The sequence below is a fragment of the Brettanomyces bruxellensis genome, chromosome 8 (genome assembly GCF_011074885.1).
Source record: "Brettanomyces bruxellensis chromosome 8, complete sequence".
NCBI lineage: Eukaryota > Fungi > Ascomycota > Pichiomycetes > Pichiales > Pichiaceae > Brettanomyces > Brettanomyces bruxellensis.
In genome coordinates this window covers 1,458,476-1,484,911 of record NC_054689.1, presented here as the reverse complement: position 1 = coordinate 1,484,911, position 26,436 = coordinate 1,458,476, and the positions used below count along the sequence as shown (strand labels likewise).

The window sequence follows — 26,436 nt, the reverse complement described above, 5'->3', positions numbered from 1 at the left end:
CTCCCGGGCTTTAGCTATCAAACTCCTTCTTTAATAGAACTAATAAGAACCTAGCAGTCGGGGAGATTCAGACAATTGTAAGGTCGTGTCGGAACCTATGAGTTATAATAATGTTTCATATGTTAATAACGCATAAAGGTTCAACTGGTATTTGATTTATAATATGTGAATCAAATTAATGTTCAGACAGATAGAAGAAATAATTCGCGGGGAAATTTTTCCTGTGAAATAAATTTCTCCCTAATCTACTTTCGGCTGAGAATGACCTATTCCACTTCTGCGGAAAAATATCTCTTATATGTATGTACTACTTTTTCCTTATATACTATGTGTCTCTTAGAAGGGACGACGACTTTATTGTGTAATTTGCAATACATATTCATATAAGGAAATCCATCTTGAAGTGAACCTTCAGCTGAAACCAAGAGTAACCTTCGGGTTCTCGCTGGATTACAAACGTGTTCGTAAGGACCCTATTTTGTTATGGGGGTCATTCTATGCAACAGAAGTCTTTTCTATATCCGAACTATATGGCCAATCCCGTTCATAACCTTGGGCATCTGCGCGCTCGGTAGTGCTACGGCACAGAGATATGTGAGCAATTAAGTAGATACAAATGTCACACGGGATTTATATACTCTGACAGGTCGGTTACCTAAGTGGGTGGATATAAATGTACCAAGTGGTCTGTGTGATAATGTTAATGCCTTTAATACTCTAACAATGTGTATGTGTCACCATAGAAAAAAATGAAAAAAAAAACTTCCTTTACTCTGTCACCATCAAGTGGAGTCGAACTTGTTGTATTGCAAAATAGGCTATCGAGTCTTGTTCCTTCATGAAAGAAACAAGTTATATAATAAGAGGTAAAGTGAAGTAAAAATAAAAAGGGAAATAAAGTAAGGTAATCATACATAATATAAAAAAAAGGTTTAATTCTCAGAAACATAATTATGATTGCGCATAATTAATTTTCTGTTGATTTCCTAACATACACAGTTAGTGCATTTTATCCAGGATTGTCTCTAATAGATATTACTCTAAATCTTCGTTATTTAAGAATAAGTTAAGATCTCAAAACAAATGAATCTAATGACATATAATAATATATTGCCTAATACCAGGTAATATTCTCATATGTCCGACACTATGTAAAGCTAAGATATCCTCTTACGTTTATACTAGAATTTGTATACAAGTTATATACTACAATAAATATCTAAACACTATACTAATCTGGTAATACCAACTTTAATAGATTTTTAAACCATGCTCATATTTTATCTTTAGTCTTGCCAAAGATTTTATTTAATTATATATAATCCTTACAATTCACAGGGTCTTTACACGGTGCAGATTTTAAGAATCAGATCAATCTTTAATTTAGAAAATTTAAGAATCCTTAAACACCATTAAATGTAAATATTAGATCCCATGACATTTTAAAAAAATATATATATTGGGATGATAAGATAAAATAATAATATGCTTTAAGAGAAAGTAGAATAAATTTAATTTTATGTTCACTACTACTTCAAAACATATAGATGCAATTATATATGCTAATTTATAAAATGAAAACAACTTACCTAAAATAGAATCCATTTAATTATTCCAAGGATAATCCTAGCACTACCCTTTGTAAATCTCAGCACTTCAACAACAACCCATACCATCCAAAGGAAAAGCACTATAATCATCTCAACAAAATTATAAAACATATTCATGAGGGTATCATTATCATTTGTCATTAACTTGTCCAATCTTTCGTTTAAGTCACGAATCTTTAGGGTAATAGAAGTGTTAATTTCACCATTCGTTCTATCACAATAACCTAGAAGTTCCTCCAGTTGCATTGACTGCTTTCCATTGGACAAAGAAAGACTATGGATAATTTCATCAATTTCCTCTATTTGGTTTGCCAATCTCCTTGATTTACTCTGATTCTCTGCTTGAAGAGTTTCAAAACAATTCAACCTCCTAGAAAAACGGGCACTGCTTTCAGACAATAATTGATTAAATCCAATGGTGGAATTACGCATTTGTAAATTTGATGAATTTAATCTATGGTCAATTTGTTTTATTAACAATACTTCTTCCTTGAATGTTGATCCAGATGACCCACCAGATGTTGAATTAATAAAAGCAGGATTTTCCCTGCTATGTGTGGGAATTGATGCATATGATAAATCTCTATTATTATTAAAGGAACGTAATGCTAAGCCATTGCTATTAGACAATGCCTCTCTCTTTCTGACGGAGACATTTGACGTTGTGAGCATTCCAGGATACCAGCGTGATGGTGACAAAGAAGCCCTATCATTTGTGGCTGTATGATTACCAACCATCTTAACCAAACTTTTTGTCCGATTTTTGTTCTCATATTGTTCGTGCCTTGCCTTTGATGCAGAACTTTCATTAACATCGAGTGATAACTCAGTATTCAGTCGCTTTTCCTTTTCTGAATATGCACTGGGACTTTTAAATCCAAAGGAATTCCAGCCGTCATCTAACGGTAGGCCATTACCTATTTCTTGATTACCACGAATATAGCGTAATTTTTTGGAAAGCCATAACTGCCCATTAGGCCGTCGTAGTTGTGCCAAATGTGTACGTCTCCAGATAAAATCACCAGAATATTCGTAAGGATTTATCTGCCAAATCAACCGTGGTCTTTTATGTCTGCTGAAAGTTTGCGAAGGAAGCTTCACTTTTGAAAATACTCCCTTTCTCAGGGAAACACCTTCGGATTTTCTTATACGGCGATTTCGCATGATCTGTAACGGATTGAACACTCCCTCGATACCTGGATATAAAATATTACCATCTTGGTCTTTTTGAACTTCTGTTTCGTAGGTTTCCAATGAACGATAAAAATCACTGAACAACTCCTTTACTAAGGTTGCCCTTGAGTATGCTTTTGGGTGTTCTGATTTTCTGGATAAACGATCCGAAGCTTCTTCTTTCGATATTACACTCTTAAGAGAACTTGGATTTGTATATTCCAAAGATTTTGTGATGGATCCTCCGGTAACATTATTATTTATATTTAAGTCCTCCATAAGTTGTGTCCGACGCTTCATGATATCACCTATTTGTTCTGTAGAGTACCTCACATTTTGTTTATCAGCGGAACCCGAACTCAAACTCCCAGAAGATGGTTGTTCTTCGGAAGATAGCGTGGAAAAAGGAACACTATCATCAGAAATGGAGATTTCATGGCTGTGAATGGCCAGAGAGTTATTTTGACTTTCACGGTGACCACGAGACATGGCGAGTGTATCGTGGCTTGGTGACGTAAAATGACCCTCATGTGAAGATTTGCTTTGGATAAGGGGCAATGAGTCTTTTAATGACATATCAAAATTGTGGAATTGGCAATAAACAAATATTGAACCACTTAACCGCTGTCTACTCTAAGATATAAAATGCCAAGTAAATTCGTTAAATAATGAATGTTCTCTAACTAGTACTGAAGCTATACTATAATCAAAATTATGCACCAAGTAACACCTAAGCAGCGCCATCCAGTATTGAATTAGGAACACTGCCACTATTTTTTAGTCGTCTTGGCACTAAAATGTGAAGAATACTGTGATGAAATTGGTCGCTGTTAGTTCTCTTTTTAAATTTAATTTACTCCTCACCTTAGTAATTGTTTCTTTTTCATCTCCGGTGAGAAAATACAGAATCATCGAAACATCTGTCAAATAAGTATTCCTTTAGCATATTATTTCATATAAAGTTTATTCTGTAAATATATTTATAGGATCTTTGAAAGGTTGAGCATAGAATGTCGTATTACTTTGCTATACTTGGTACAAATGATGCGCCAGTTTATGAACTAGAAATTGGCACGTACAGACAGTCAGGAAACGGGGTTCCACATTTACCAAACGAACTACAGGAACTCGAACAATTTATCTTGAATTCCTCTCTTGATATATTGCAGGATAATCAATTTAAAGATACCGGGCTATTCTCGAAAAATTTAGATTCCTTTTATGGATACAAGATATTGTCATACTTAACACAAGGCAACGGAAAGTTTTTAATTATGACCGATCTGAAGAACCATGATGAAAGCATTCGACAATTTTTTATTGAGATTCATGAGCTATATGTTAGAAATTTACTAAATCCCTTCTACGAAATAAATCAGCCTATACGAAGTGCAGATTTTGATACAAGGGTCAGAGCTCTGGCGAAAAGGTATTTATGAATCATTATTCACATTTGCGCTAGAACATATTAATACATATAATACAAAATGACAATAAACATACAAACATTCAGGATGTTAAGACAACAAATTGGTCTCAGCTAAGGCTTGTAACAACATCTTTGGATCGAGTCCTTCGTCGTTTGTTAAGTCTGTAGACTTCTTAAGAACTTGCGAAAGTTCTTTCATTTTCTTCTCCACCACCAGTGAAATAGCAGCATCTGATTTCTTAAGTTTATGAACGTTCAACTTGATTCGTTCAATCATATCAGCCAATATAATAGAATACCTTTTTTGATCCGTTTTTTCACTTACGCTTTTCAGGCTTTCAAGAGCATTCTGGACTTGGAGATCATCTGACTCATTCAGATCAATAGCATTTTCTCTTGACTGTTCCTCCATTGAAACGGGAAGGGTCGCTGCTGCCTTCTTCCAAGCATTTTCCTCCTTTTTTAACCGTTCTAACTTGCTCTTATACTCTCGAAGCAATTTCATGTTTCTTATATTCGCATCATTTGGCTTTACCACTATTGGCTGCTTAGCTTTTTCCGTCTTATTGAATTGTGAATCAATGTTATCACTATTAAACCCGGTGTTCGTCCCGCTGATCTCTTTGGAAGCTTCGTTCGAACTTGAATTTTGCACTGGGCTGCTTCGCCAGAGATTAATATCAATCTTGCCATTAATTAGATCATTAATCAACTTTTGCTTTATTTTTTCCGCTAAGCTTGCTGCCAACTGATCGTTTTTGGATGTTCCACCAAAATCAATTCTACGACAACACCATACAAGGAGCTGACGCATTTTATGAGGATCTGGTAAATCCTTATCGAAGTGTTTATAGAATTGTTCAATCGGGACCTCTGAATGTGGTTCAGCAACAAAGCCATTTCCAATTGATGATAATCGTTTTCCACGGTTGGATAAGGATGATCGTCTTGAGTATTTTGCTGTAGTACTTTGATCCTGGCTTTGCCTCTCCACCGATTCCTTCAAAGGAATTTTGGATGCGACATCAATGATTGGATCACCTGTAGCTGCAAGATATTCACTAACGTTTGCATTTTGTAAATTTGAGACATGGCTATTATCCAAATTATCACTCACCTGTTCTGTTGGTTCGTCAACGTGAAATGCGTCGGTTTCATAAAAGTCGGGAGCATCCTGCAAAGCCATATTATCATCATTGCTATGTGTACTTCGATCAATAAAATTTAGCTCTAATGAATTTTTGTGTCTTTTGACATTCAATTCTTCGGGCTTTTGATCATACGTTTCCTCTCGATAAACAGAATCGTCAACATCATCATCCAATGAGAATACCTGATCTGTGTCGTCCCCAGAGCTTACTAATAAATTACTATTATCATTATTTTCATCAGAGATATTTTCATATTCAAGAACATCCAACAACGTGCTTTCGGGTTCCGAGGGGGTTGTGCTTTCTGAATACTTCTTAACACGCTTTTTAGTAGGTGGCCCTCCCGATAATTGAATGTACTTTTTTTGGCTCAAAGAATTCTTTGCTGTGTCATCTGAACGTGGCATTTCCTTTTCAGTCTTCTTATCACGGGGTTGCTTAATATGCTTAATGTTGTTTCTTTTGACCTTTGCTTTCCGAGACTTTGAACTCTTCCCTGCTGTTTTCTTTGGACGCTCAGCCTGCTGAGATATTGACCGGTTTAACAACTCATCCAAACCCTTTGTAATTTCTTTGCCTTTCATAAATAAAGCACTGCTTTTAGAATCTTTGATTGTCTTGCCTAAACGTTGCTTTTTTCGTCGCTTTGTACTCCGTGAATTAATGCTATCATTTATTTGCGATACCTTTCCGATCTCCTCTTGGGAAGCCCGTTTAAAAATAAAGCCTGTATCATCTTCTTCAAATCCTTGCTGTTTCTGCTCTTGACTCAACTGGCCAATATCATCGGGCTGTGAAGAAGATGGTATCACCTGTGATGAGGAAGAAAGTAATCGTCCGATCTTACTGACATGCAATCTTCTATCTAACGGCATGCTCTCTGCGTTTGAGATGACCCCAACTTATTACCATGCAAAAAAGAAGACAAGAAACACAACTTCAAAATCTTTGTCACCTGTATTTGAAACTCTGTACAATTGATTTTAATACGAATATTAAGTAACGAGCGTCCTAGACTGAGATTTTGTACCGACATAACGAAGGATTAAAAAAACTCAGTCGCGTCTCATCAACAAGCTTCCTTTCGCGAATCGCTGGAAGTCCACAGATGGAGGGTAAAAATGTTTACGTGAGACTAGATACCATTTACCAATTGTTTGCTTATCATGGAATAAAGGATGCAAATAAAAAATATATATATATACATTTATATATAATAAGCTGATTTTGTACTTTAGGAAAATATGAAAGAAAATTATCTATGAATTCCATTCATTTGGTGACGATGGCTCTGTCGAGGATCCGGCCTGAGTCATACCTTGATTATTACTAATATTCCCTTTTTGAAACACATCTCTGATTGAACGTTTGGGTATTACACCAGGCGTTGTTACCGGGAGAACAAAATCAGCGGGCATTTCATTTTGTGGAAGGGCAATACGACCAACTCTATTTCGAGGATTGAGAAATGCTTCAGGCTTCTTTGTAGAGGATTGTATGACCCCATCATCCTTGAGATTTAAATTCTGCATCTGGCCCGGTAAATTTCCTGCAGGCGAACTAGATGACGAGAACGAGATACGTGGAATTGGGGCGGGTGACACTGATCTCGATCGAGATGTAGACGAGGCTCTGGAATATGAATTTAGAGACGACTTCGATCTTGAGCGGCCTCTCACAGTTCTCATTTGGGTTCTTGCCGAAGGTGCAGCATAACTGAAATAATCGGACATAACTGCTCCTGACAAATCATCAGAAGGTAACCTAGCTTTGCCGGCAGGAGACAGCTTTTGTGTTGCAAGACCTGGCCACATCGATTTGTTGGCACGCACATCTTTAACCATTGAAGCCCGCTGCTCCCTAAGATGCTCATTAAGCATATCAAGAGAAACAGTACTTGAACTTTCTGCCTTTTTATGACGCTGAAGCTGAGCACGCAAACTTGTTTCCTTTGGCGTGCTGCCTTCTGATGACGGTGGTGATTTGACTGACTGAAAAGTTGGAAGTCTCATAGAAAATGCCGAAGAATTCTTCCCCTCAGATTGCTTAAGGGAATTACACGGTGAAACTTCTTTTTCATCTGTACTTTCACTAGCAGAACTATAGTTTCCTGCTCTAGTTCCAGACAAATTCATAGAAGAACCGGAGGAATGGTTACTATGATAATTATCGTTTGCACGAGGTTCGGCCGATTGCCCGACATCAGACTCATCGGACATTACCGATTCACCAGGAGATGACACTCCACCAAGTCTGCCAGCATTGATCATATTGTTCTGCGTCCCGAGTTCCTTTTCACCCGCCCATTCAGCCTGCTTTTTGTCACACTGAGAAATAGCTTCGCTGAGAGAATTGTTCCGATCCGCTGCGGTCGTGAAGCTACACAATTTCCTAAAACAATCAAGCCAATGATTAGTATCCTCAACAGATTCACACCGAAAAACGAACTTGGATTTAACTTTGTCTGAGCGTGTTAGCGTGTGTAAGATAAACTTTTTAGGGTCCTTACCAGAAGCCGAGACACTAATTTTGTCCAAAGAGTATGAAGCAATTGGGTTTACCTCTTTTCTGCGATCTTGCCCTTTGAATTCATGTAAAAAGTTGAAAGTAAGAACATAGAAACCCCTTGAATATGTCTTCAATATTTTCGATTTCTTTTCCATGTAACCACTCAGCACACAGGAACTTATACTATCATTTTGATACGGATAGATCACATCCGACTTTTTTCTTATTTTTCTATCTCTCCGTAATGAATCTTTTGCAGTGACATACATCAAGTTATGCATATTATCGTTAGAAATGAAGCAGTCCCAATCAATAGTAGGATCGTTACGAAGAAATCCTTCAGTGAGATCTGCAACTAGATTATCCTTAGAACAATCAAGCTCGGCATTTATAAGATTGGAAAAGGCACCCATCACATTTTGTAGTTCTCTATAAAGAATTGATTCTAGCTGAACTGCTTTATATTGTAAATCAAAATATGCATCCGTGATGTGTGCTTCAGTAAATAGCTGCTCTTTCAGTTGAAGGTCAAGCTTTAATCTTAATAAATAAGGATCATTCTTAGGATCTATACTTGTGAATTTTAAGGTAGTGCCTAAACTAGTTTTGGTCTCTCCCTTCGTCAAAAGTTCAACGGAACATATGTAATCACTCAAAATTGCCCCAGTTTTGGCAATTTCTGTTTTAAGTTCCCGGGTCTTATAATCAGATGAGCCTTTGACAGTGTACATCTGCTTTATTGTATCGTCCAAGCTTTCTTTTAAACTTTGAAGTCTAGGCACCAATTTAGTTGTGATTTGATTAGAGGTGACAAGATTTCTCTCCGCTAGTGCGAGATGCGTATTATAGAAAGTTGTCGAAAGAGATAAAATTGAGTGATCACCAGGTGGCAGAAAAGCCTTTCTAATAAACTTTCCAAGAGAAGTATTTTCGTTAAAGGTCTCAGCTGTTTTTCGATTACGCTGTTCCATATCTTCATACAGCTGTTGCTGTTCGCTCATTGATAAATCAGGCGTACTCATACTCTTTTTTAAATTCTTGGCTGCTGTTGAGGCATTATTCATGGATCCTTTGAACTTTAACTTACCGGAATTCTGTTTTCTCAAGATTTCTAAATTGTTAACCATAGCCTTATTGCCAAGGTACGTTTGCTTTTTGAATATAGCCGTTTCCCTTAAGTAAAACAGAGTCTGCTTTATAATCATTTTCCAAACCGAAAACCTACGGATAAGTTGTTCCAAAGGTCGCGGTTCATCCGCACTTCTGATTGGCATATAATATGGTGATTGATAGTTCTCGGCCCCTAGAACCTGGGAATTTGCAAAACCGGAGCTAGGATCATGAAAATTATTCTCTAACTCGGGTCGCATGGATAAAGTATAAACCGACGATCCCCAATTTGACGGAGCATATAACGAGGGCGCATACACAGGCAATTGACCCATGCTACCATTGATTTGGGATGCTTCTTGTCCCGAAACTGAAGGTGTTATGCTTTCTGACGAGAAGGAGCCAAAAATTTGCCCATTTGAATAAACTGAAGACGATGTCTTGTGATGACCAAAAAGCGCTGGAGTTGAAGAGTTTGGATTTGCGTACGGGGCAGATTTACCCCCAGGTACACCACGAAGATCATGCTCTAAATACTTAGCCCCATCCGGCTGCCTTTGCCCAGTACTCTGCAAAGCGGGAGGAGACGCTTCATTTTTTACACTGGGCTCGGAAGATGAAAATAACGATGGATCATTCAATTTGGACTTATAATAGTCATTAGGTGGCTCTGACATTTAGGAATAAAAAATAAATTTAAGGATTAAGCATTGAACAGGGATTAACAACGAAGCTTAGAGATTAGTGTGATAAGTCAATTGCTTCAATTGGAGTGCAAGAAGATCACGAAAGACAAATTGAACCGGATTCACACATAAAATATAGAGATAAATGTATATTATGGTTGGTGGGGAAAAGGAAGAAAGAGATAAAAATATTCAAAAACACCAGCATGTATGCAATTTTAGCTTGCAAAGAACGAAAAAATGCGATCTAAAAAAAGGGAACTTAGACATATTTCAAGATATCAATGGAAGCGGAGCTAAATAAAAAAAAAATCTTCGTGCAGCGATAACAAATATTGGGTAACTTTGTATGCGATCCGTTGGAAATTGTGTGCAAGGTCTGCTCTTTTAGTTACAGGCAACGCGTTGTTGACGAATGATGTTACGTCTATATATAGACATAATACAATTTGCATGGATTAATTAAAATTATTCTCTCTCACAGAATACAATCAGTTGAAAGACCACAATTGAAGAAATGAATGTAATTAAAACTATGGAGAAGATTCGATGAGGGCAAGGAAAGGTCGCGGCTCATTGCACGGAGAATTGAAAAGTAAAAAATCTTGCTTGTTAGTGCAGAACGGATGACTGTAATTTTGGCTTTGGTCATCCAATTTAATATTACTAGTGCAGTCCATTGATCAGGGAATATGTATCCAAATTTAGATGTAATTCCGGAAATAACACGCCCAAGTCAAAATGTATGTTTATTTTCCCTTCACACAATTTTAAAGTCCCCACACTTCATATAATATACACGAACATCTTGAAAAAAAATAAACCGTAAAGCGTATTGTTATTAGTAATTCCATTATTTAAATCCTTAGTCGTAAAATACTTTGATCATTTTCCGCATTGTCAGCTTCGGAAAAACATCAACAGTGAATGCACAGATCGTTCCTTGATACCCATCTTCATTAGAGTCCTTTATAAGCGGAGTAACACCATTATCAGATTGTCCAGAGGCTCGTCCCCTTGTGGCACCGTCAAAATCACCCACAATTGCTTGAAACATAATATACTGAATCAAGGGTACCAGAAGATCAAGAATGATTATGAAAACCTTATCGCTGTATTTTATTTCTCCAATGAAATCAATGAAAACGGATCCGAATTGAAAGCTCCGGTTTCCTTCAGAGTAAATACTCAACCGGTAGGATGCTTCCATATTAAGCCAGCCCCGGATGCTCGACCACAAGCCGCTCCAGGTAAAAGGCAGTGCTAGTTGAGGAATTGGAATCGATGGTTCCTCCCGGTTAAAAACATGATCTGCGATAACCAAAAAGTTAATAAAAAAAATCTGCAATAGCAAAATCTTCTTCCAGACTTGTAGTTGATGCTCCAGATTTGCAACTGCACTTTCATCAGCATCCACTCCTTCCAAAAGAACCGACATTAAATGCTTTTGGTCCGCGGGATTATAGTGGAAAAGAAAGTACTCAAGTAGACCCTTAATTGAAAGCTTAAGAAAAGAGTTATCTTGAAGATAGACTAACAACAAAACTGTAAGAACAAACAGGTGCAGCTGTGCAATGGAATCAACCTTGTAAGACGCCTTCGCCTTTGTGTAATTTAATATTCTGGACTTTTCTTTATCGTCCCTATTCAATTTATCGAAGTAAAAACTGTATTTCATAGAATCACCACTAGAACTACCTTCTCTGGCAATTCTGCGCCCTCTGGTGCTCCCATAAAATGAGCCAGGCATTGTATTCATTTGTTGTTATAATTCTAAATATACAATTGAACACAGAATCATTTATTTGAAACAACAGATGAGCAACGAATAATAATTCCCAACTCGAATAATCTCTGATTTGATTGTTGATATATATTTGATATTTCGGCAGGCCTGAAATAAATTCCTGCGCAAAAACACTGGTTTGTGAGATAGAAGGACGTACTACGGTTCTGCTATCAGAGGTTATCTGGCTGCTTAGCATAGCCTAACACTTCGAAGTTCGAAATCAGTTTTTCGACGCGTCCTTAGTCTCTCTTATCTTTTTCCCACCACCTTAAATACCCAGAACATTTCTCGGCGCCGAGTTTACTCTAGCCAAAAAAAGTTCGAGTGTAGGCAATTTGAAATATACCGCGCTAGCCTGGCAGGGAAGAACGGGAGGGGAAAAAGCGCCTGCTTCATGTATGGATATCCAAGTTATGCGCTATCAATTCTTGCTATTTCGTACTGCAATTTAAAATTTCTTCTTTAACATTTAGTTACTACAGAAGTGTTGACTTGCCGTTAATTCTGTTTCGATAGAACTATTTTTTCTTTATTCTCATTATTATTATTCAACAGATCTGCGTTCCTTTAAGAAATGTTTATCAGAGGAAGGAGACTTGTATCTGTGCGATTGGCGCAACCCCTCAAGGGTCTGAGAGTTAACTACCCATCATATGTTGGAATTACTCATGCTAACTATCCCATATATAGTAGAATCCAAAAATTTACCACGACAAATACCAATTTTAATGAGAACAAGAAAGCAGATGGGAAGGACATTCAGAAGAAGACAGTGAAGACAACTAAGTTAACGAAACCCACAGATTTACCAACAAAATTAACTCTTGGCCAAAAAATTTCCAAGGAACTAAAACATTACTGGCATGGAACAAAACTATTGGGGTATGAGATCAAACTTTCAACCAAATTATTGGCCAAGATGTTGTCCGGATATGAGTTAACAAGAAGGGAGTACAATCAATTAAAGACTACAACATCCGATATTCTCAGATTGATTCCATTCTCAGTGTTTGTGATAGTTCCATTTGCGGAATTGCTTTTACCCATCACATTAAAATTCTTCCCGAATTTACTTCCGTCAACCTATGAAAGTGAGGCAGATAAAAAAAAGAAGGTGAAAGTGCTCAGTCAGACCAGGAAGAAGGCAAGCCATTTTATACGTCAGACCATGCAGGAGTCTGGATTACAGCCGCCAAAAGTTGATGATGACAAGAAGAAGCTTTTCACGAATTTTTACATTACTCTCAACAAGGGTCTTAAACCTTCACATGAAGATTTAATTAAAATTGCACGATGTTTCAAGAATGATCAGGTTTTAGATAACTTATCCCGCCCACAACTAATGGCGATGGCAAAGTATATGGGATTGACGCCTTATGTATCAGATGAAATTCTTCGTTATCAAATCAGAAGCAAGCTTGTGAAGATTATTCGTGATGACAGAGCTATTGATTACGAGGGAGTCGGAAGCCTTACAATCCCTGAATTGAGGACTGCTTGCGCCTCTCGGGGAATAAAAATTTCCGATGCATCTCCTGCAAAGCTAAGAGATGATCTTAATATCTGGTTGGATTTACGTCTAAGAAGAAAAATTCCAAGTGCGTTGCTTATCCTTTCGTCAACCTTTACCTATGGTGATCATGCTGATGATTTGGATAGCTACTACGATGCGCTACTTGCAGTCCTTAGCTCTATTCCGGATGAACTTTACAATGTTACCAAATTGGAAATGTTCCAGGATGATGACAAACTTAAGTTGGATATTCTAAAGGAACAGGACCAGTTGATCCAGGAAGAAAATGCCCAAAACAAGGGTATCGTTAAAAACGTTAAGGATGTCTTGAAATTGGATGAGATAGAAAACGAGGGGTCTGAAAGCAGTGCAAAAGCCTCAAGGAACGAGAAGGCGGAGGAGAAGGAGAAGGAGGAGGAGAAGAAGAAGAAGAAGAAAGAATCCGTTGATGTGAAGAAATAATCAAGGAGTTGGCATTTGCTTAATTTCAGGTGAGGATGGTTAGAGGAAGAATACGAATGCAAATACAATTTACTGCTCCCTAATTATTATACAATTCTGCAACATATATACATGCATATAAAAAATACGATTCGTTTAAAGTGAAACCTATTTAACTCGTAGTCATATTTCCGTAATTAAGGATTAGTTATACAAGAGTGACAAAGCAACCCCTGACACGGTTTAGATATATCCGGCTAACAGCTATTTGATCAACTCTCCCCACTTCTAAGATGCTTTAAAGAAGACAACAAGGATAAAAGGACAGCTGAACATCCAAAACAAAATAAAAAGGACAATGAAATTAAAAAGAAAACAAAAAATCAAACGGCAATAATACCGCCGAACTATCCAAGAAGAGAGAGATCAAATAGAAGACTCGCTACCTGGACGTGACTGTTTAGATAAGATAAAAAACAATGACGAAAAATGCAGGTAAAGAGAAGAGCAGTTAACGCAAACGTAACGAAAACGTATTGAAGGAAGGCCCAGCTGAACCAAAGAAGCGCGCTTTAACACTGTAGCCAAATAAAGAATGCTGCTTAGTCGAACAACTCACGGATGTTAGCTGGAAGCTCGACAACTTGGGTAGAGTAGAACTTTTCAATTTCTCTCATAGCAGGAATGTCATCCTTGGTCAAAAGGTTAATAGCGACACCCTTACGACCAAATCTACCACCTCTACCAATTCTGTGAATGTAGTTTTCCTTGTTATTTGGAAGATCGTAGTTGATAACCAAAGAAACCTGCTGAACATCGATACCTCTGGCCAAAAGGTCAGTGGAGATTAAAATTCTAGAAGATCCAGTTCTGAACTCGGTCATGATCGTGTCTCTCTCCTCCTGAGTAAGATCAGCGTGAATTGCGGACACAGTGAAGTTGTTCTCAGTCAATTTTTGGGTAAGCTCCTCAACCTTTCTTCTAGTGTTACAGAAAATAACGGCTTGTGTAACGGAGATAGCATCGTACAAATCGCACAAGCAGTCAAACTTATACTGCTCGGCATCAACATCGACGAAGTACTGCTTGATACCTTCCAAGGTCAATTCGTCCTTTTTCACAAGAATTCTAATTGGGTTTCTCATGAATGTAGAAGTAACCTCCAAGACATCCTGAGGCATAGTAGCAGACAACAAAACGACCTGGACTTCCTTAGGCAAGAACTTGAAGACGTTGTAAATCTGTTCCTTGAAACCAGAAGATAACATCTCATCGGCCTCATCCATAATGAACATCTTGACACCCTCGGTTCTGAAGAAACCTCTCTCAATCATATCATAAACTCTACCTGGGGTACCGACAACGATCTGAGCACCCTGCTTAAGAGCCTCAATATCCTCGGAAACGGCCTTACCACCGATAGAAGCATGAACAGAAACATTCAGATGCAATCCGATGGCCAAAACGACCTTCTGGATCTGAAGGGCCAACTCTCTGGTTGGAGCCATAATCAAAGCCTGGGTCTCCTTCTTCTTCTCATCAATGTTTTGCAAAGCAGCAATGGTGAAGGTGGCAGTCTTACCAGTACCAGACTGGGCTTGGGCAAGAACATCACGACCCTCAATAATTGGCAAAATAGCTCTCTGCTGAATGGCAGATGGGTGTTCGTAACCATAAGCGAAGATGCCTCTCAAGATCTCTGGTTTCAACTTCAAATCATCAAAGCTGTATGCGATCTTGTCGTAGTTGGTCTGCATACCATTGGCATCGATTTGTGGACCAGCAGCCTTCTCCTCCTTCTTCTCAGCAGCATCGGCGGATTTCTCAGCAGCAGGAGCAGGAGCATCGGCAGCAGCAGAAGGAGCAGCAGCAGTAACGGGAGTAGCAGTAGCTTCAGTAGCCTTTGTTTCTTCACTAGACATATTGAATATTTTCTTCTTGAACTCTTTCAAAATTTTCTTTTGTGTGGTTAGTGCTGGTAAAAAATGATCACTAACGTACGGTTATATAACAACACGTGTATACCTCCAAATTAAATGTCTTAGGACGATATGGAGAGAGTAATAATACTTAAAAGCTCTGGAGAAAGATTAACTTTCTTTCAAAAAAACACACTACAGGTTAGAAGGGGAGGCAAAATAACGGGAGATCAATATATAGGAGAAAAATTCATTTTGGCAACTGAAATGGTGGTAATCCAGGCGCGTCTGTGCACAAATCCAATATGGGGGGAAAATTTTTCAATGGTGGGTACAAATTTTTTTTTTTTTCGAAATTTTTTTTGAGTTTCTGGTGCGGCCAGGTACATAGCTATTGTTCCGCATATACCCCTGAAAACCGAAAAATTTTATTATACTTATTTTATGTCTTGGTTGGCTGAATACGGGAAGATATTGCCACATCCCTACACCTCGGTAAATCATGTCCAACTTCATCATTTGATATCCAACATCAATACAACCAACCCGTATAACTACTCTAGGTACAACTAATTCTAACAATCGGTACAATAACAAAACGGTGATTCAATCAATTATGATTTCTTATTATTAAAAGTGAAATAGAAATTCCTAAAACCTAGTACACAGTATAATCAACTTAACGAGAGTAAGACCAGACGTTGTTAATGATACCATCCTGCTGAGCCAATCTGTTCAAACAGTCATCAGCCTCACCTCTGGCTCTAACGTATCCACAGAGAGCGTAGGTTGTGTTTGAGTTTGGAATAACCTTTCCGTCCTCGTCAACGTTGGCAACGTTGATCTGAACAGAAGCATGGTCACCAGACTTAATAATTCTGTTAGTGGCAGAGCACTTTCTTGGAATGTAAAGCTCAACCTATAAATATAAGAAAGAGTATGTTAGTAAGCATTCCTTAATAATTGGAAATGTATTCCAAAACGTCCAAAGTGTTTCATTGCTTGCTTGATTATAATTTGGTGATCAATTACTACGAGCGCACAACTCGCATCTGATAACAAATATCTTAATTCTGAACTAATAGCAAAGATTAGTCTATTGCTAAAAACGCCAGACTTGTTGCCTTCATCCTCTGTATTCACCAACTCTAAACACTTGATATCATATATGTCATGTTCCAGAAGCTTGATCATTGCCCGTTTCAGTATAAACAGTGAATCCACCGGACGAAATAATTTAACTTAAACATACGAGATCACCCTTATCGTTTTCCATTTTGACAGATTCCTATTAGTAGTTTGATGGTCTTAGATCGATCAAAGATGTAAATTCACACAAGCAAATTAATTGTCAAGCTCAAGAGTTTTCGCTTTTACCTCCACGATGACCGGCAACTTTGACCAAGGCTTGAAAAAAAAAAAGAGTCGCGAAAATTTGAATTTAATGAGGGTTGAAAAAATATATATAGTCACGTGGCATACCCCTAACATGCCTGCGAAAATATCATAACATTTCCGCGAGGTGTGAGGTGTTACAGGGATAATTCTGCCTATCAGATACCGATTTAAGGGGAAAACTTACATTGGAGAGAGTCCAGCATTCTTGATCAAACTACATGCAAGAGCTCAAGAATAAATCGACACCGAATCGATGTGAAAGTATACTGTACTAGTAGCATCAGGTGCCCCCACCATTACATTATTACTAAACTAGAGCAATGCGTACTTAAAGCACTGTATAATTCAAAGTTGAAATAACAAATAGAATGCGGAACGACAAAACACTAAACTAAAGGAATAAGGGGGGAAAAACAATAAGAATAAAATGCTAGCGAGGTAAAAATAAAATGCTTTGCTGCATTCAGAACTGCGATCACTATTGTATCGGTTGCAATCATCAAACCTGCTCAGACACAGGCTCAATATTCCAAATGTTCTCTGCATACTCCTGGATAGCTCTATCCGAGGAGAAGAAGCCCATATTAGCAACACAGATGATACTCTTTCTAACCCAGTTGTCCTGGTCTTTGAATTCCTTATCAATTGTGCTCTGAGCCTCAAGATAAGACTCAAAGTCATCACTGACAAGATAGAAATCACCGTTGTATTTCACGGACTCGATCAATGATCTATATTCATCGTAAGGACCAAAAGTGCCCTTTTCGATCTCCTCGAAGACTAAAGCCAATGAATCTGGAATGTCAATCTTACCCATCTGATGGTCTTGTCTAAGCTCTTCAACGTCCTCGGCCAAGTTACCAAACAAAAAGATTTGATCCTCACCAACTTCTCTGGTGATCTCAACGTTGGCACCATCAACAGTACCGATGATAAGACCACCGTTAAGAACAAACTTCATGTTAGACGTACCAGAAGCTTCCGTACCAGCGGTAGAAATATGCTCAGAGATATCTGAGGCAGGACAAATAACCTCGGCTTTGGAAACATTGTAGTCTGGAACGAAGACAACTTTGAGTAAGTCTCCAACATCCTTATCATTATTGATAACATCTGCGACCGAGTTAATCAACTTAATGATTTTCTTTGCGGCATAATAGCCAGGGGCTGCTTTACCACCAAGAATAGAAACCTTTGGCATGAATCTTTTGGCCCTCTCTCCAGCTGGGGTAGCTTTGATCTGTAGATATCTCCAAATGATACCAAATATGTTAAGCTGCTGTCTCTTGTACTCGTGAATACGCTTGACCTGAATATCAAATAAGTTATGAGGATTAACCACGACACCTGTGAGCTTCTTGATCAACTTAGCAAGACGCTCTTTGTTGTGGAGCTTTATCAAAGCCCAGGACTTTCTAAACTCAGGATCTCCAACAAACTTCTCAATCTGCTTCATTCTCACTGTGTCGACCAAGAACAAATCGGAGCCTAACTTGGAAACAATAAGATCAGTCAATTCAGGGTTTGCCTGCTTCAACCATCTTCTTGGGGTGATACCATTGGTAACATTCGTGAATTTCTCTGGGCCAAAGACTTTGACGAAATCCTTAAAGATGGTAGTCTTGATCAATTCAGAATGCAACTCAGCAACACCGTTCACCTTATGCGAACCAATAACAGCCAGGTTGGCCATTCTGATATTCTTTGGATCTGACTCCTCAATGATCGAAACATTTCTAACGAGCTCCCTGTCCTGAGGGAATTTTTTAGACACCGTCTTTAAGAAGTCCATGTTAATCAAGTAAATAATCTCCAAATGTCTTGGCAATAAATTGCCAAATAATTCAAGAGGCCACTTCTCGAGTGCTTCCTGCATAACGGTATGGTTCGTGTAGCCAAATGTTCTGGTAACAATATCCCATGCATCATCCCACTCCAAGCCTTCAAGGTCAACCAAGATACGTTGCAACTCAACAATGGCAAGGGTTGGATGGGTGTCATTCAACTGAATGGCAACCAAGTCCGGGAATTCGGACCACTTCTTCTTGGTCTTGAGGAATCTACGAACTATATCGTGCAAAGAGGCAGCAACCCAGAAGTACTGCTGCTTCAAACGTAGCTCCTTTCCTTGGTAAAAGTTATCGTTTGGATATAAAACAGCAGTAATGGACTCTGCCCTCTGCTGCTGCTGAACGGAACTATCGTACTCACCTTCGTTGAATTTCTGGAAGTCAAATTCAGAAGTTGGCTTTGATGACCACAGTCTGAGGTTATTGACATTGGTAGTGTGATAGCCAGGAACAGGGAAGTCATATGCAACTGCAAGAACTTGTTCACCACCTTGCCATTGCTTCTTAGCTTTACCTGTTTTTGGATCAGTGACAGTCGTGACATAGCCATAGAAGTCGACAGGAATCTGAATTTCCAATCTTGGAATCTCCCAAGGGTTTCCATACTTAAGCCAGTAGTCAGGAGCCTCAACTTGGTATCCATCGACAATCTTCTGGGAGAAGATTCCGTAATTGTATCTTAAACCGTAACCCCAACCTGGATAGTTGCAGGTACTTAATGAGTCCACAAAACATGCAGCCAAACGTCCCAAACCACCGTTACCCAAACCTGCATCGGGCTCAATATCAATAACATCCTCTAGGTTAAAACCTAACTCATCGACAGACTTGCCGCAAAGCTCTTTGATACCCAAATTGATCATGGCATTGTCCAAGGCACGACCCATAAGGAATTCCAAAGAAAGGTAGTAGATACGCTTGGCTTCCCTCAAAGTGTGCAGCTGCTGGGTCTTATTCCAATGAAGAATCAGCTTGTCTCTGATAGACGACGATAATGCACTGTAGGCAGCCAAGTTATCACAATTGTACATGGATCTTGCCAACGTAGTCTCAACGTGATTGATGAACAAAGATTCTAAATCATCCGGTGTTGCAAACTCTTTGACGGCATATCTGGTCCATGCTTCTCTTGCCTTGATAGGAATTGACTGGTCAATTGCCTTAATCTCGGTCGGAGTGAAACCGGTCATGGATCTCTTATGAAACCTACGCCTTGGGGAGGCTGGTGTTTGGAAACCTGACATTTTTTTTGTTGGTCTTAGATGATTATTACTGAGTTTTCGCTTCTTTTCCTAGGAGCAATTCAATTTGTACCTTCAATTGCACGTTATTTTTGCAGAGAAATCAGTATAGATGAAGTATTCTAACCCCAGATAATAAATATATTCAGCTGGAACCGTAATAATATCCTAAATAACTAATCTGGCTGTGACTACGGTAAATTTTGGTAATGCATCGGTGTATCGGCATCATCCCAATATATATAAAAGAGGGCCGGCGGTTCTCAGCGGTAAAAATTAAATTCTTGCCCCTACGGCTGTTTTTTTTTTTTTTAACTCAATTACCACTGGTAGAGATGCTTGGTGGCACAACTAGAGAATGATCGGAAAAAGAACAAATTTCTGGCTGCAATGGTCCGAAATTGCTGCTTCGTTTCCTCTCCCTTCAATTATCTCTAATCTGCAAGTTTGTGCGTGGCTTTTCCCTATAAAAATGGGGGAGGAAAAAAAGCAATTAGATTGCCCCATGCCGTGCCTTTGTTGCGAAATGTTCCATTTGAAAGGTAATCCAAAAGACAATGTTAACCCAAAATTAAACAATGTCGGTATATTTTGAAGCACAATCTAGAAAGCAGCAAAGTTTCTTTACGATTGTCGCCCAGCGGGGTGAAATTGGGGGAGAACCTCCAAAATGTATTATTAGAGGCAGATTCGCGAATCGCGATTCAATTTTTTTTTTCCCGTATGAATAAAATACACACACAACTCATCATCGATCTAAAAGGCTGTGCAAGTGACAATCATTTTTATTTTTAATCCAACAATAATTTGCCGATGTATAACATTTATATATACGATGTAATAAGGTCATGTATGCTATTATTTTACTATGAAATTACTTATGCATTTTTATAATATGACTGTGCTCCAAGCACGCATCGCAATTAATTCATAAAATATCTCCATCATGGTATAACTTTCCTTTCACAAACTGTAGGCCCTCACCATCATAACTAGTCGAAGGATCCACCTCAACTAATGTGTCCTTATGATCAACTTGGGCTCCCCATTTGAGAAGCCAATTTGTGCTCCTCTTCAAAAATTCCAACCTACAAGTTTCAGGACAACTGGATCCCGATCCTGGAGCATTTTTTAGGGGAGAAAACTCATCAGATCTTTGAACTTCTAAGCACCCGAACCTGCTTAGCTTAACAGACGGAAAGACGTCAAAAATGAATTGCTCCATTTTTACACCATTTGGTGTTTCAGGGTTCTTTGTTACACCTGTCACATAATCAAAATACTTGATCTTCTTTTTAGCTATGTGATACGGAAGGTACTTCCTCGAAGATATCCATTTAGGGATCATTTCGGACAGAAACTTGACATTGTAGTAGTGATTAACAATGTTAGCGGCTCTAAACATCAAAAGATTAGGATCATGTGGGTCTTTCATTTCACTCAATTCTTTGCTAATTTCTGAATACTCTATCACGCATGGTGCATTTGTATTGGCATCAAGGACGATTAAACCCACCTTTTCTGATGGATCCTGTTTTCTAACAACCTTAGTAGCAATATCATACTTGTTTATAGCAGAATACCCAATGAAAACCGGATCTGCAACTTTGACAAGAATGTTATCAACACAGTATGCATGAATATGCTCGATTGACCGTTTATGAAAATCATCCAAAATCTTATTGTCATGAAGAGCTTTGTATAATCCACCATTTCCGTCAGGACTTTCAACGATACTATTCTTAGATCCCAAAAGAAATTGCTTACCATCCATGCTAACTGCGGGCAATATTCCTTGATTGAAAAAAATGACATCATTCGGTTCCAAACCAAAATTGTGATGTTTTGTGAAGAACATTTCGGTTGCAGCCCGGGTGGGTTTGGAAGTCATAATATATAGTGGAAGATGAACATTATGAGAAGGGACACTGAACTCTTCCGATGCTAACTGCCGTAGTTTTAGAATTCGTTCACATTGTAGCTGGAATAAGGATTTACCAGAGGGAAGACCAACATTATACATTCCTTTGGGCGCTGAAGATCCCAATCTAGTTCCTTGTCCACCAGCCATCAAAATGATACCCACTTTACTCTGAGAGATGAGCTTCAAACCCTCATGATACCATATAGACAATGTTTTCTTCGATTCATCTATGGTAGATGAACAACATATTGAGGTGGGTAATGGTTTATAAATCTTTGATTCCGCCAACGAAGAGCTGTACTTTATTGCCTCTTGAACATCACTCAAAAAGGCAGCCGGGTCCTGGATGGTAGAAAGCTGGGATGCAAAACTTTGACGTTCATCTTCGGAGAGGGTGTCCCAATATTTAAACAAGTGGCCTTGTCCAGCTTTTTCATATTTGTATTTCAAAAACGATTCCGTCATGTTGATGATAACAAGTAACTCAATGTAAGATTTTCTTCTTACAAAGGGTAACACTGGGATATAATACGTCTACATCAGATAAAGAACAAAAAAAAAGAGAAAAAAAAGCGTTTATATGAGTTGCTTAAATCTTTATATGTTTCTTCTAGGCAAGGAAAAAAACAGATCACAATGCCAGTAGACAGATTCTCAAAAAAAAGCTTTAATTTTCAAACAATACACAAAAATAAAATTTACATATTTAATTTATCACGAATGAGGAAATTATTCTTTAAACAGAAGTATGTAAACAAACGCTAAAAGAATATGTATGACCCCGTTCTGTTTAACTAACTTTGTTAAAGACTAAACGCAGAAATTTTAAAATGCAAAGTCTATAGAAATTATTTGTCAGTTGACCTATAAAGCCTTTCCACTGTTAGGTCTGAGTTTATTTGAAATGGTTGTCCCCTCCAGTCAATCACTGATCCCATCATAGCAATTAGCCAGATAGGAAATGCAAGTATTTCTCTAATGATCCAGATTGTAACAAACCATCGAAAGCTTTTTATTGGTGTATTGAAGAGCGGCAGTTTTCCTTTGAAACGGTAAGAACCCCTCACAAAATATGGAAGTGTTACGTCACTGGCACAGTGCGAAGGTACTATGGCACATTGACAAAGAAGATAATACTGAATATAGTCAATGCAGAACCAGACCATAACATGAAAAATAAAAAATGAAAAATTAAAGTATTGGTCCCAAATTAGCAGACTCAAGCTCAATGTGCCAATTATTCCTGCAATAATGCATTCTGTTGTCGGTTCAACGAGTGTTGCTGCAAGCACCATATATTTTCGAACACGTAGCCACCTCACACGTCTATTCACATAATCGATTAACGTATTTGAACCATCCAATGGTTGTATAACAACATCAGTAGTCATTCCTGCTCTACCCCCCATATAAGTCCAAAGGGCAGTGCCTATCATATTATCCTCACCAATATACCGAGCAAAATACCGAATTCCTTGCCCTGGGTACTGACCATAATACTTTGCATCCTTGCAATTATCACCACTTAATCCATTATTGCTAGGAGCAATAGCCTTTTGTCCCATTAACTTGACCGCACCATCGATATCAGATCGTCTATAAATATTTGACTTTCCATTTATACATGGAGCGATAGATAAGGTATTCAAGGAAACATAAAACTTTGCATGTGATGAAGATAAAAACATCTCATCAAGGTCTGCTCCAAAAGAGTTATGATCAAGAGATACCGCAAGTGGAACATGATTAATAAGTTGAACACGTTTCATCCCCCCAACACGAACTCCATCATGCATATCATTAATTAAAGTGTAGATCGACCTTTTTAGGATGTCTGGCCTGGCCCAAACATTGGAATCAATAACCCAAAGAGTATCAAATTTAGCTGCTTTGTATCCTTTGGCCAAATTGTTGATCTTTGGATTCGGTCCATAGTTATCTTTCAGCGAACTTGTGGATCCATATTCGCTGGGCTTATCAATCATAAGTTTCGCATCAACATCAGGAAACTTGCTTATAAGATCATCCACTATGGGTATGGCTGGATCATCACTGTCCTGAACACAAAAGATAATTTCAAGACGATTTTTGGGATAATCCTGCTCGAAAGACGATCTGAGACACACCTCCATTTCGGGATCAACTCCTTTTAAAGGTCTGAGGATAGTCACGCCGATTAAATCCGTATCCTTGATTTTTCCATCGATTTTATTTCTGGTTTTGCCGTTGAATCTGAGGCATATCTCCAAAAAGCCCAATATTCCTATTGATACGACTATGATATACAGTATTAAGCCTAGAACAGGGAGTACTGCATAATGATTAGTTATCTCACCAACTGCTTGTTCAACCTTCATTGCCACAAAAGTGTCACCTATATTCAATTCAAATTTTGTTTGCTGAACCCATACCAAAATAAAGAATATACTTCTCAGCTTAAATAAAAATGCAATTATTTATTGACACTTGAATAAGAATCATAATTCGGTTTGAATCTTCCTTTCTAACTTCCGATGAAGCCTCTACGGAGATAAATATTTGTGCGATGAGGAAAATGACTCCCGGCCCGAGGAAAAAGTTAAGGGAAGAAAAGAAGGAAAGCGAGGAACACCGGCCAAGATAAAGAGAGAGAAAAAAAAAAAACGGTTATTCTAGTATGACCGTTGCTTTTCGCTTTCATACTATACTAATAGATAAATACATCATGTCTCAGTGTACTCAATAGTATGAAAGGCAATAATTAAATCAAATAAACACTTTATCGACAACGTTTCGTTGTGGTGATATCCAAACAGGAATATTCAACTTATTGTTGAAAAGCCGATTATAGAAGAAGTCAATGTGAGTGGGAACAATGTAATTATGGGAGTCATAAAAAAAAGCAGAGCTGGAGATGGATTGTCGCATTTTATTTTTCTCTTATTGAAGTGAAGAAGTAAGTAAGAGCTGAAAAATCCAAAAAAATGAGAATCAATTTCTGAGTAAAAAAGCTGTCTTTCCCCATCAAGTACCACAAAGTTTGTTCAAGTCTTCAGTTATACCTGTTAATTACGCAGCAGAAACGAAAATTCCCTGTTTATAGAAAGCTTAGGCATATTGATCAATTTTCTTGCTATAATTTATTTTGTTGGAAACAAAAAAATACTAAATAGAGCCAATATAGTCATTATGGAAAAATCACATAGAGATCATATCGATAAGGAGCTTGATAAGCATCTAAACGAGCTCAATATTTCAAATGATAGCTCTCATGAAGATAACACATCCTCTTTTGCATCTGCAACAAATGTGACCTCAGGAACTCAACAGAGACATTCAACTTCACCACTTTCTAGATCTATAAGACCAAGTCCATATGGAAATGGAAACGGTTCTGAATCGAGATATTCATCTTGCTCCAACTTTTACAACGATGAAAACACAGACAACATTGCTTATGAGCAGCATTCATCCGTTCATGATTTGCTCTATCAACCAAAGCCACTTAGAGATCAAAAAAATCGCCCTATAAGTACACCTTTGAACACGAGACCGGCTTCACCTTACACCTTAAACCCAACAATAGATGCTGATGGCCTTTCATGGCCTTCAATTGGTGCTAGGAAGCGTATTGATAGTACACCAGAGGAAGCCGAACAAAGATTGAAAAAAATCGAAGGTGCCATAAAAACCATTATTACCGAGTTGGGTGAGGATGTTAATAGAGAAGGTATGATAAGGACACCTGAGAGATACGCAAAGGCAATGCTCTTTTTTACAAAAGGTTATGAGGATAATATCAAAGATGTTATTAACCAAGCTGTATTCGAGGAGGATCACGATGAGATGGTTATTGTCAAAGATATTCAGATATACTCTCTGTGTGAGCATCACCTTGTTCCTTTCTATGGAAAGGTTCATATTGGTTACATTCCAAACAAGCGTGTGCTTGGGCTAAGTAAGCTTGCTAGATTGGCGGAAATGTATGCCAGACGTTTTCAAGTGCAAGAAAGGTTAACAAAGCAGATTGCCTTAGCTTTGAGTCAAATACTTCATCCTAGAGGGGTGGCGGTTGTCATAGAAGCAACACATATGTGCATGGTTAGCAGAGGAATTCAGAAGACAGGTGCTTTAACATGTACCAGTAGTATGTTAGGATGCTTCCGCTCACAACAGAAAACTAGAGATGAATTTCTCTCCCTACTAAATAGAAAGACCACTGTTTAACCACGCACAGCCATTTTTTGTTGAGAAGAGGTATTTAATGGAGATTAGGAATGTTCCATCTCTATCTTTTTTTGCTTTTTATTTTTATTTTAGCTTTCTCTTCTTGACGCCCTTTTTTTTCATCACATTAATCCGTTGGCTTTTTATTATACATGTTTCTATAATGCCACTCCGATTTCAACATCGATTCCAACGAACACTTTTAAATTTTACTAATAACAAACGCAACCGCGCATTAGGTATCAGTTCAAACACAATCTTAAGGAGAAGTAGGCCACATTGCAGAAAAATGTAAACTTAGGACAATGCCTTTTAGGACAATAAGTATTCCAGAAAGGGGAAAAAAATCAATGCCACACCCTACAAAAATCCGTTGCATTTAGGATTAGTACAACATGCACTACCAGAAAATTGCACTTTTCATTGCAAATGTGGCTGAACGGAAAGTATTTGTGGTCGGAGTTACACAGATATATGTGCTGTTAAAG

General features: G+C 38.1%; 12 protein-coding genes across 12 annotated transcripts; 3 read left to right on the top strand and 9 right to left on the bottom strand.

Annotated features, from left to right (window-relative positions):
- Positions 1-1,589: 1,589 nt before the first annotated feature.
- Positions 1,590-3,359, bottom strand: BRETT_000855 (uncharacterized protein; the record flags this gene model as incomplete). Its single annotated transcript, XM_041279415.1, has 1 exon — positions 1,590-3,359. The coding sequence occupies one exon, from the start codon at positions 3,357-3,359 to the stop codon at positions 1,590-1,592; it is 1,770 nt and encodes a 589-aa protein (XP_041137629.1).
- Positions 3,360-3,793: 434 nt separating this feature from the next.
- Positions 3,794-4,222, top strand: BRETT_000854 (uncharacterized protein; the record flags this gene model as incomplete). The annotated part of the gene is made up of 1 exon (XM_041279414.1): positions 3,794-4,222. One exon carries the CDS (start codon positions 3,794-3,796, stop codon positions 4,220-4,222), a length of 429 nt encoding a protein of 142 aa, XP_041137628.1.
- Positions 4,223-4,300: 78 nt separating this feature from the next.
- Positions 4,301-6,238, bottom strand: BRETT_000853 (uncharacterized protein; the record flags this gene model as incomplete). The annotated part of the gene is made up of 1 exon (XM_041279413.1): positions 4,301-6,238. The coding sequence occupies one exon, from the start codon at positions 6,236-6,238 to the stop codon at positions 4,301-4,303; it is 1,938 nt and encodes a 645-aa protein (XP_041137627.1).
- Positions 6,239-6,622: 384 nt separating this feature from the next.
- Positions 6,623-9,658, bottom strand: BRETT_000852 (uncharacterized protein; the record flags this gene model as incomplete). The annotated part of the gene is made up of 1 exon (XM_041279412.1): positions 6,623-9,658. One exon carries the CDS (start codon positions 9,656-9,658, stop codon positions 6,623-6,625), a length of 3,036 nt encoding a protein of 1,011 aa, XP_041137626.1.
- Positions 9,659-10,532: 874 nt separating this feature from the next.
- Positions 10,533-11,417, bottom strand: BRETT_000851 (uncharacterized protein; the record flags this gene model as incomplete). Its single annotated transcript, XM_041279411.1, has 1 exon — positions 10,533-11,417. One exon carries the CDS (start codon positions 11,415-11,417, stop codon positions 10,533-10,535), a length of 885 nt encoding a protein of 294 aa, XP_041137625.1.
- Positions 11,418-12,030: 613 nt separating this feature from the next.
- On the top strand, positions 12,031-13,431 carry BRETT_000850 (uncharacterized protein; the record flags this gene model as incomplete). Its single annotated transcript, XM_041279410.1, has 1 exon — positions 12,031-13,431. The coding sequence occupies one exon, from the start codon at positions 12,031-12,033 to the stop codon at positions 13,429-13,431; it is 1,401 nt and encodes a 466-aa protein (XP_041137624.1).
- A 581-nt stretch (positions 13,432-14,012) lies between these two features.
- On the bottom strand, positions 14,013-15,332 carry TIF1 (translation initiation factor eIF4A; the record flags this gene model as incomplete). The annotated part of the gene is made up of 1 exon (XM_041279409.1): positions 14,013-15,332. The coding sequence occupies one exon, from the start codon at positions 15,330-15,332 to the stop codon at positions 14,013-14,015; it is 1,320 nt and encodes a 439-aa protein (XP_041137623.1).
- A 676-nt stretch (positions 15,333-16,008) lies between these two features.
- Positions 16,009-16,523, bottom strand: RPS21 (40S ribosomal protein S21; the record flags this gene model as incomplete). Its single annotated transcript, XM_041279408.1, has 2 exons — positions 16,009-16,248; positions 16,362-16,523. 2 exons carry the CDS (start codon positions 16,521-16,523, stop codon positions 16,009-16,011), a joined length of 402 nt encoding a protein of 133 aa, XP_041137622.1.
- Positions 16,524-17,226: 703 nt separating this feature from the next.
- Positions 17,227-19,821, bottom strand: GPH1 (Non-essential glycogen phosphorylase; the record flags this gene model as incomplete). Its single annotated transcript, XM_041279407.1, has 1 exon — positions 17,227-19,821. The coding sequence occupies one exon, from the start codon at positions 19,819-19,821 to the stop codon at positions 17,227-17,229; it is 2,595 nt and encodes an 864-aa protein (XP_041137621.1).
- Positions 19,822-20,746: 925 nt separating this feature from the next.
- BRETT_000846 (uncharacterized protein) lies at positions 20,747-22,207 on the bottom strand (the record flags this gene model as incomplete). The annotated part of the gene is made up of 1 exon (XM_041279406.1): positions 20,747-22,207. One exon carries the CDS (start codon positions 22,205-22,207, stop codon positions 20,747-20,749), a length of 1,461 nt encoding a protein of 486 aa, XP_041137620.1.
- Positions 22,208-22,590: 383 nt separating this feature from the next.
- Positions 22,591-24,099, bottom strand: BRETT_000845 (uncharacterized protein; the record flags this gene model as incomplete). Its single annotated transcript, XM_041279405.1, has 1 exon — positions 22,591-24,099. The coding sequence occupies one exon, from the start codon at positions 24,097-24,099 to the stop codon at positions 22,591-22,593; it is 1,509 nt and encodes a 502-aa protein (XP_041137619.1).
- Positions 24,100-24,910: 811 nt separating this feature from the next.
- Positions 24,911-25,948, top strand: FOL2 (GTP cyclohydrolase I; the record flags this gene model as incomplete). The annotated part of the gene is made up of 1 exon (XM_041279404.1): positions 24,911-25,948. The coding sequence occupies one exon, from the start codon at positions 24,911-24,913 to the stop codon at positions 25,946-25,948; it is 1,038 nt and encodes a 345-aa protein (XP_041137618.1).
- Positions 25,949-26,436: the final 488 nt, after the last annotated feature.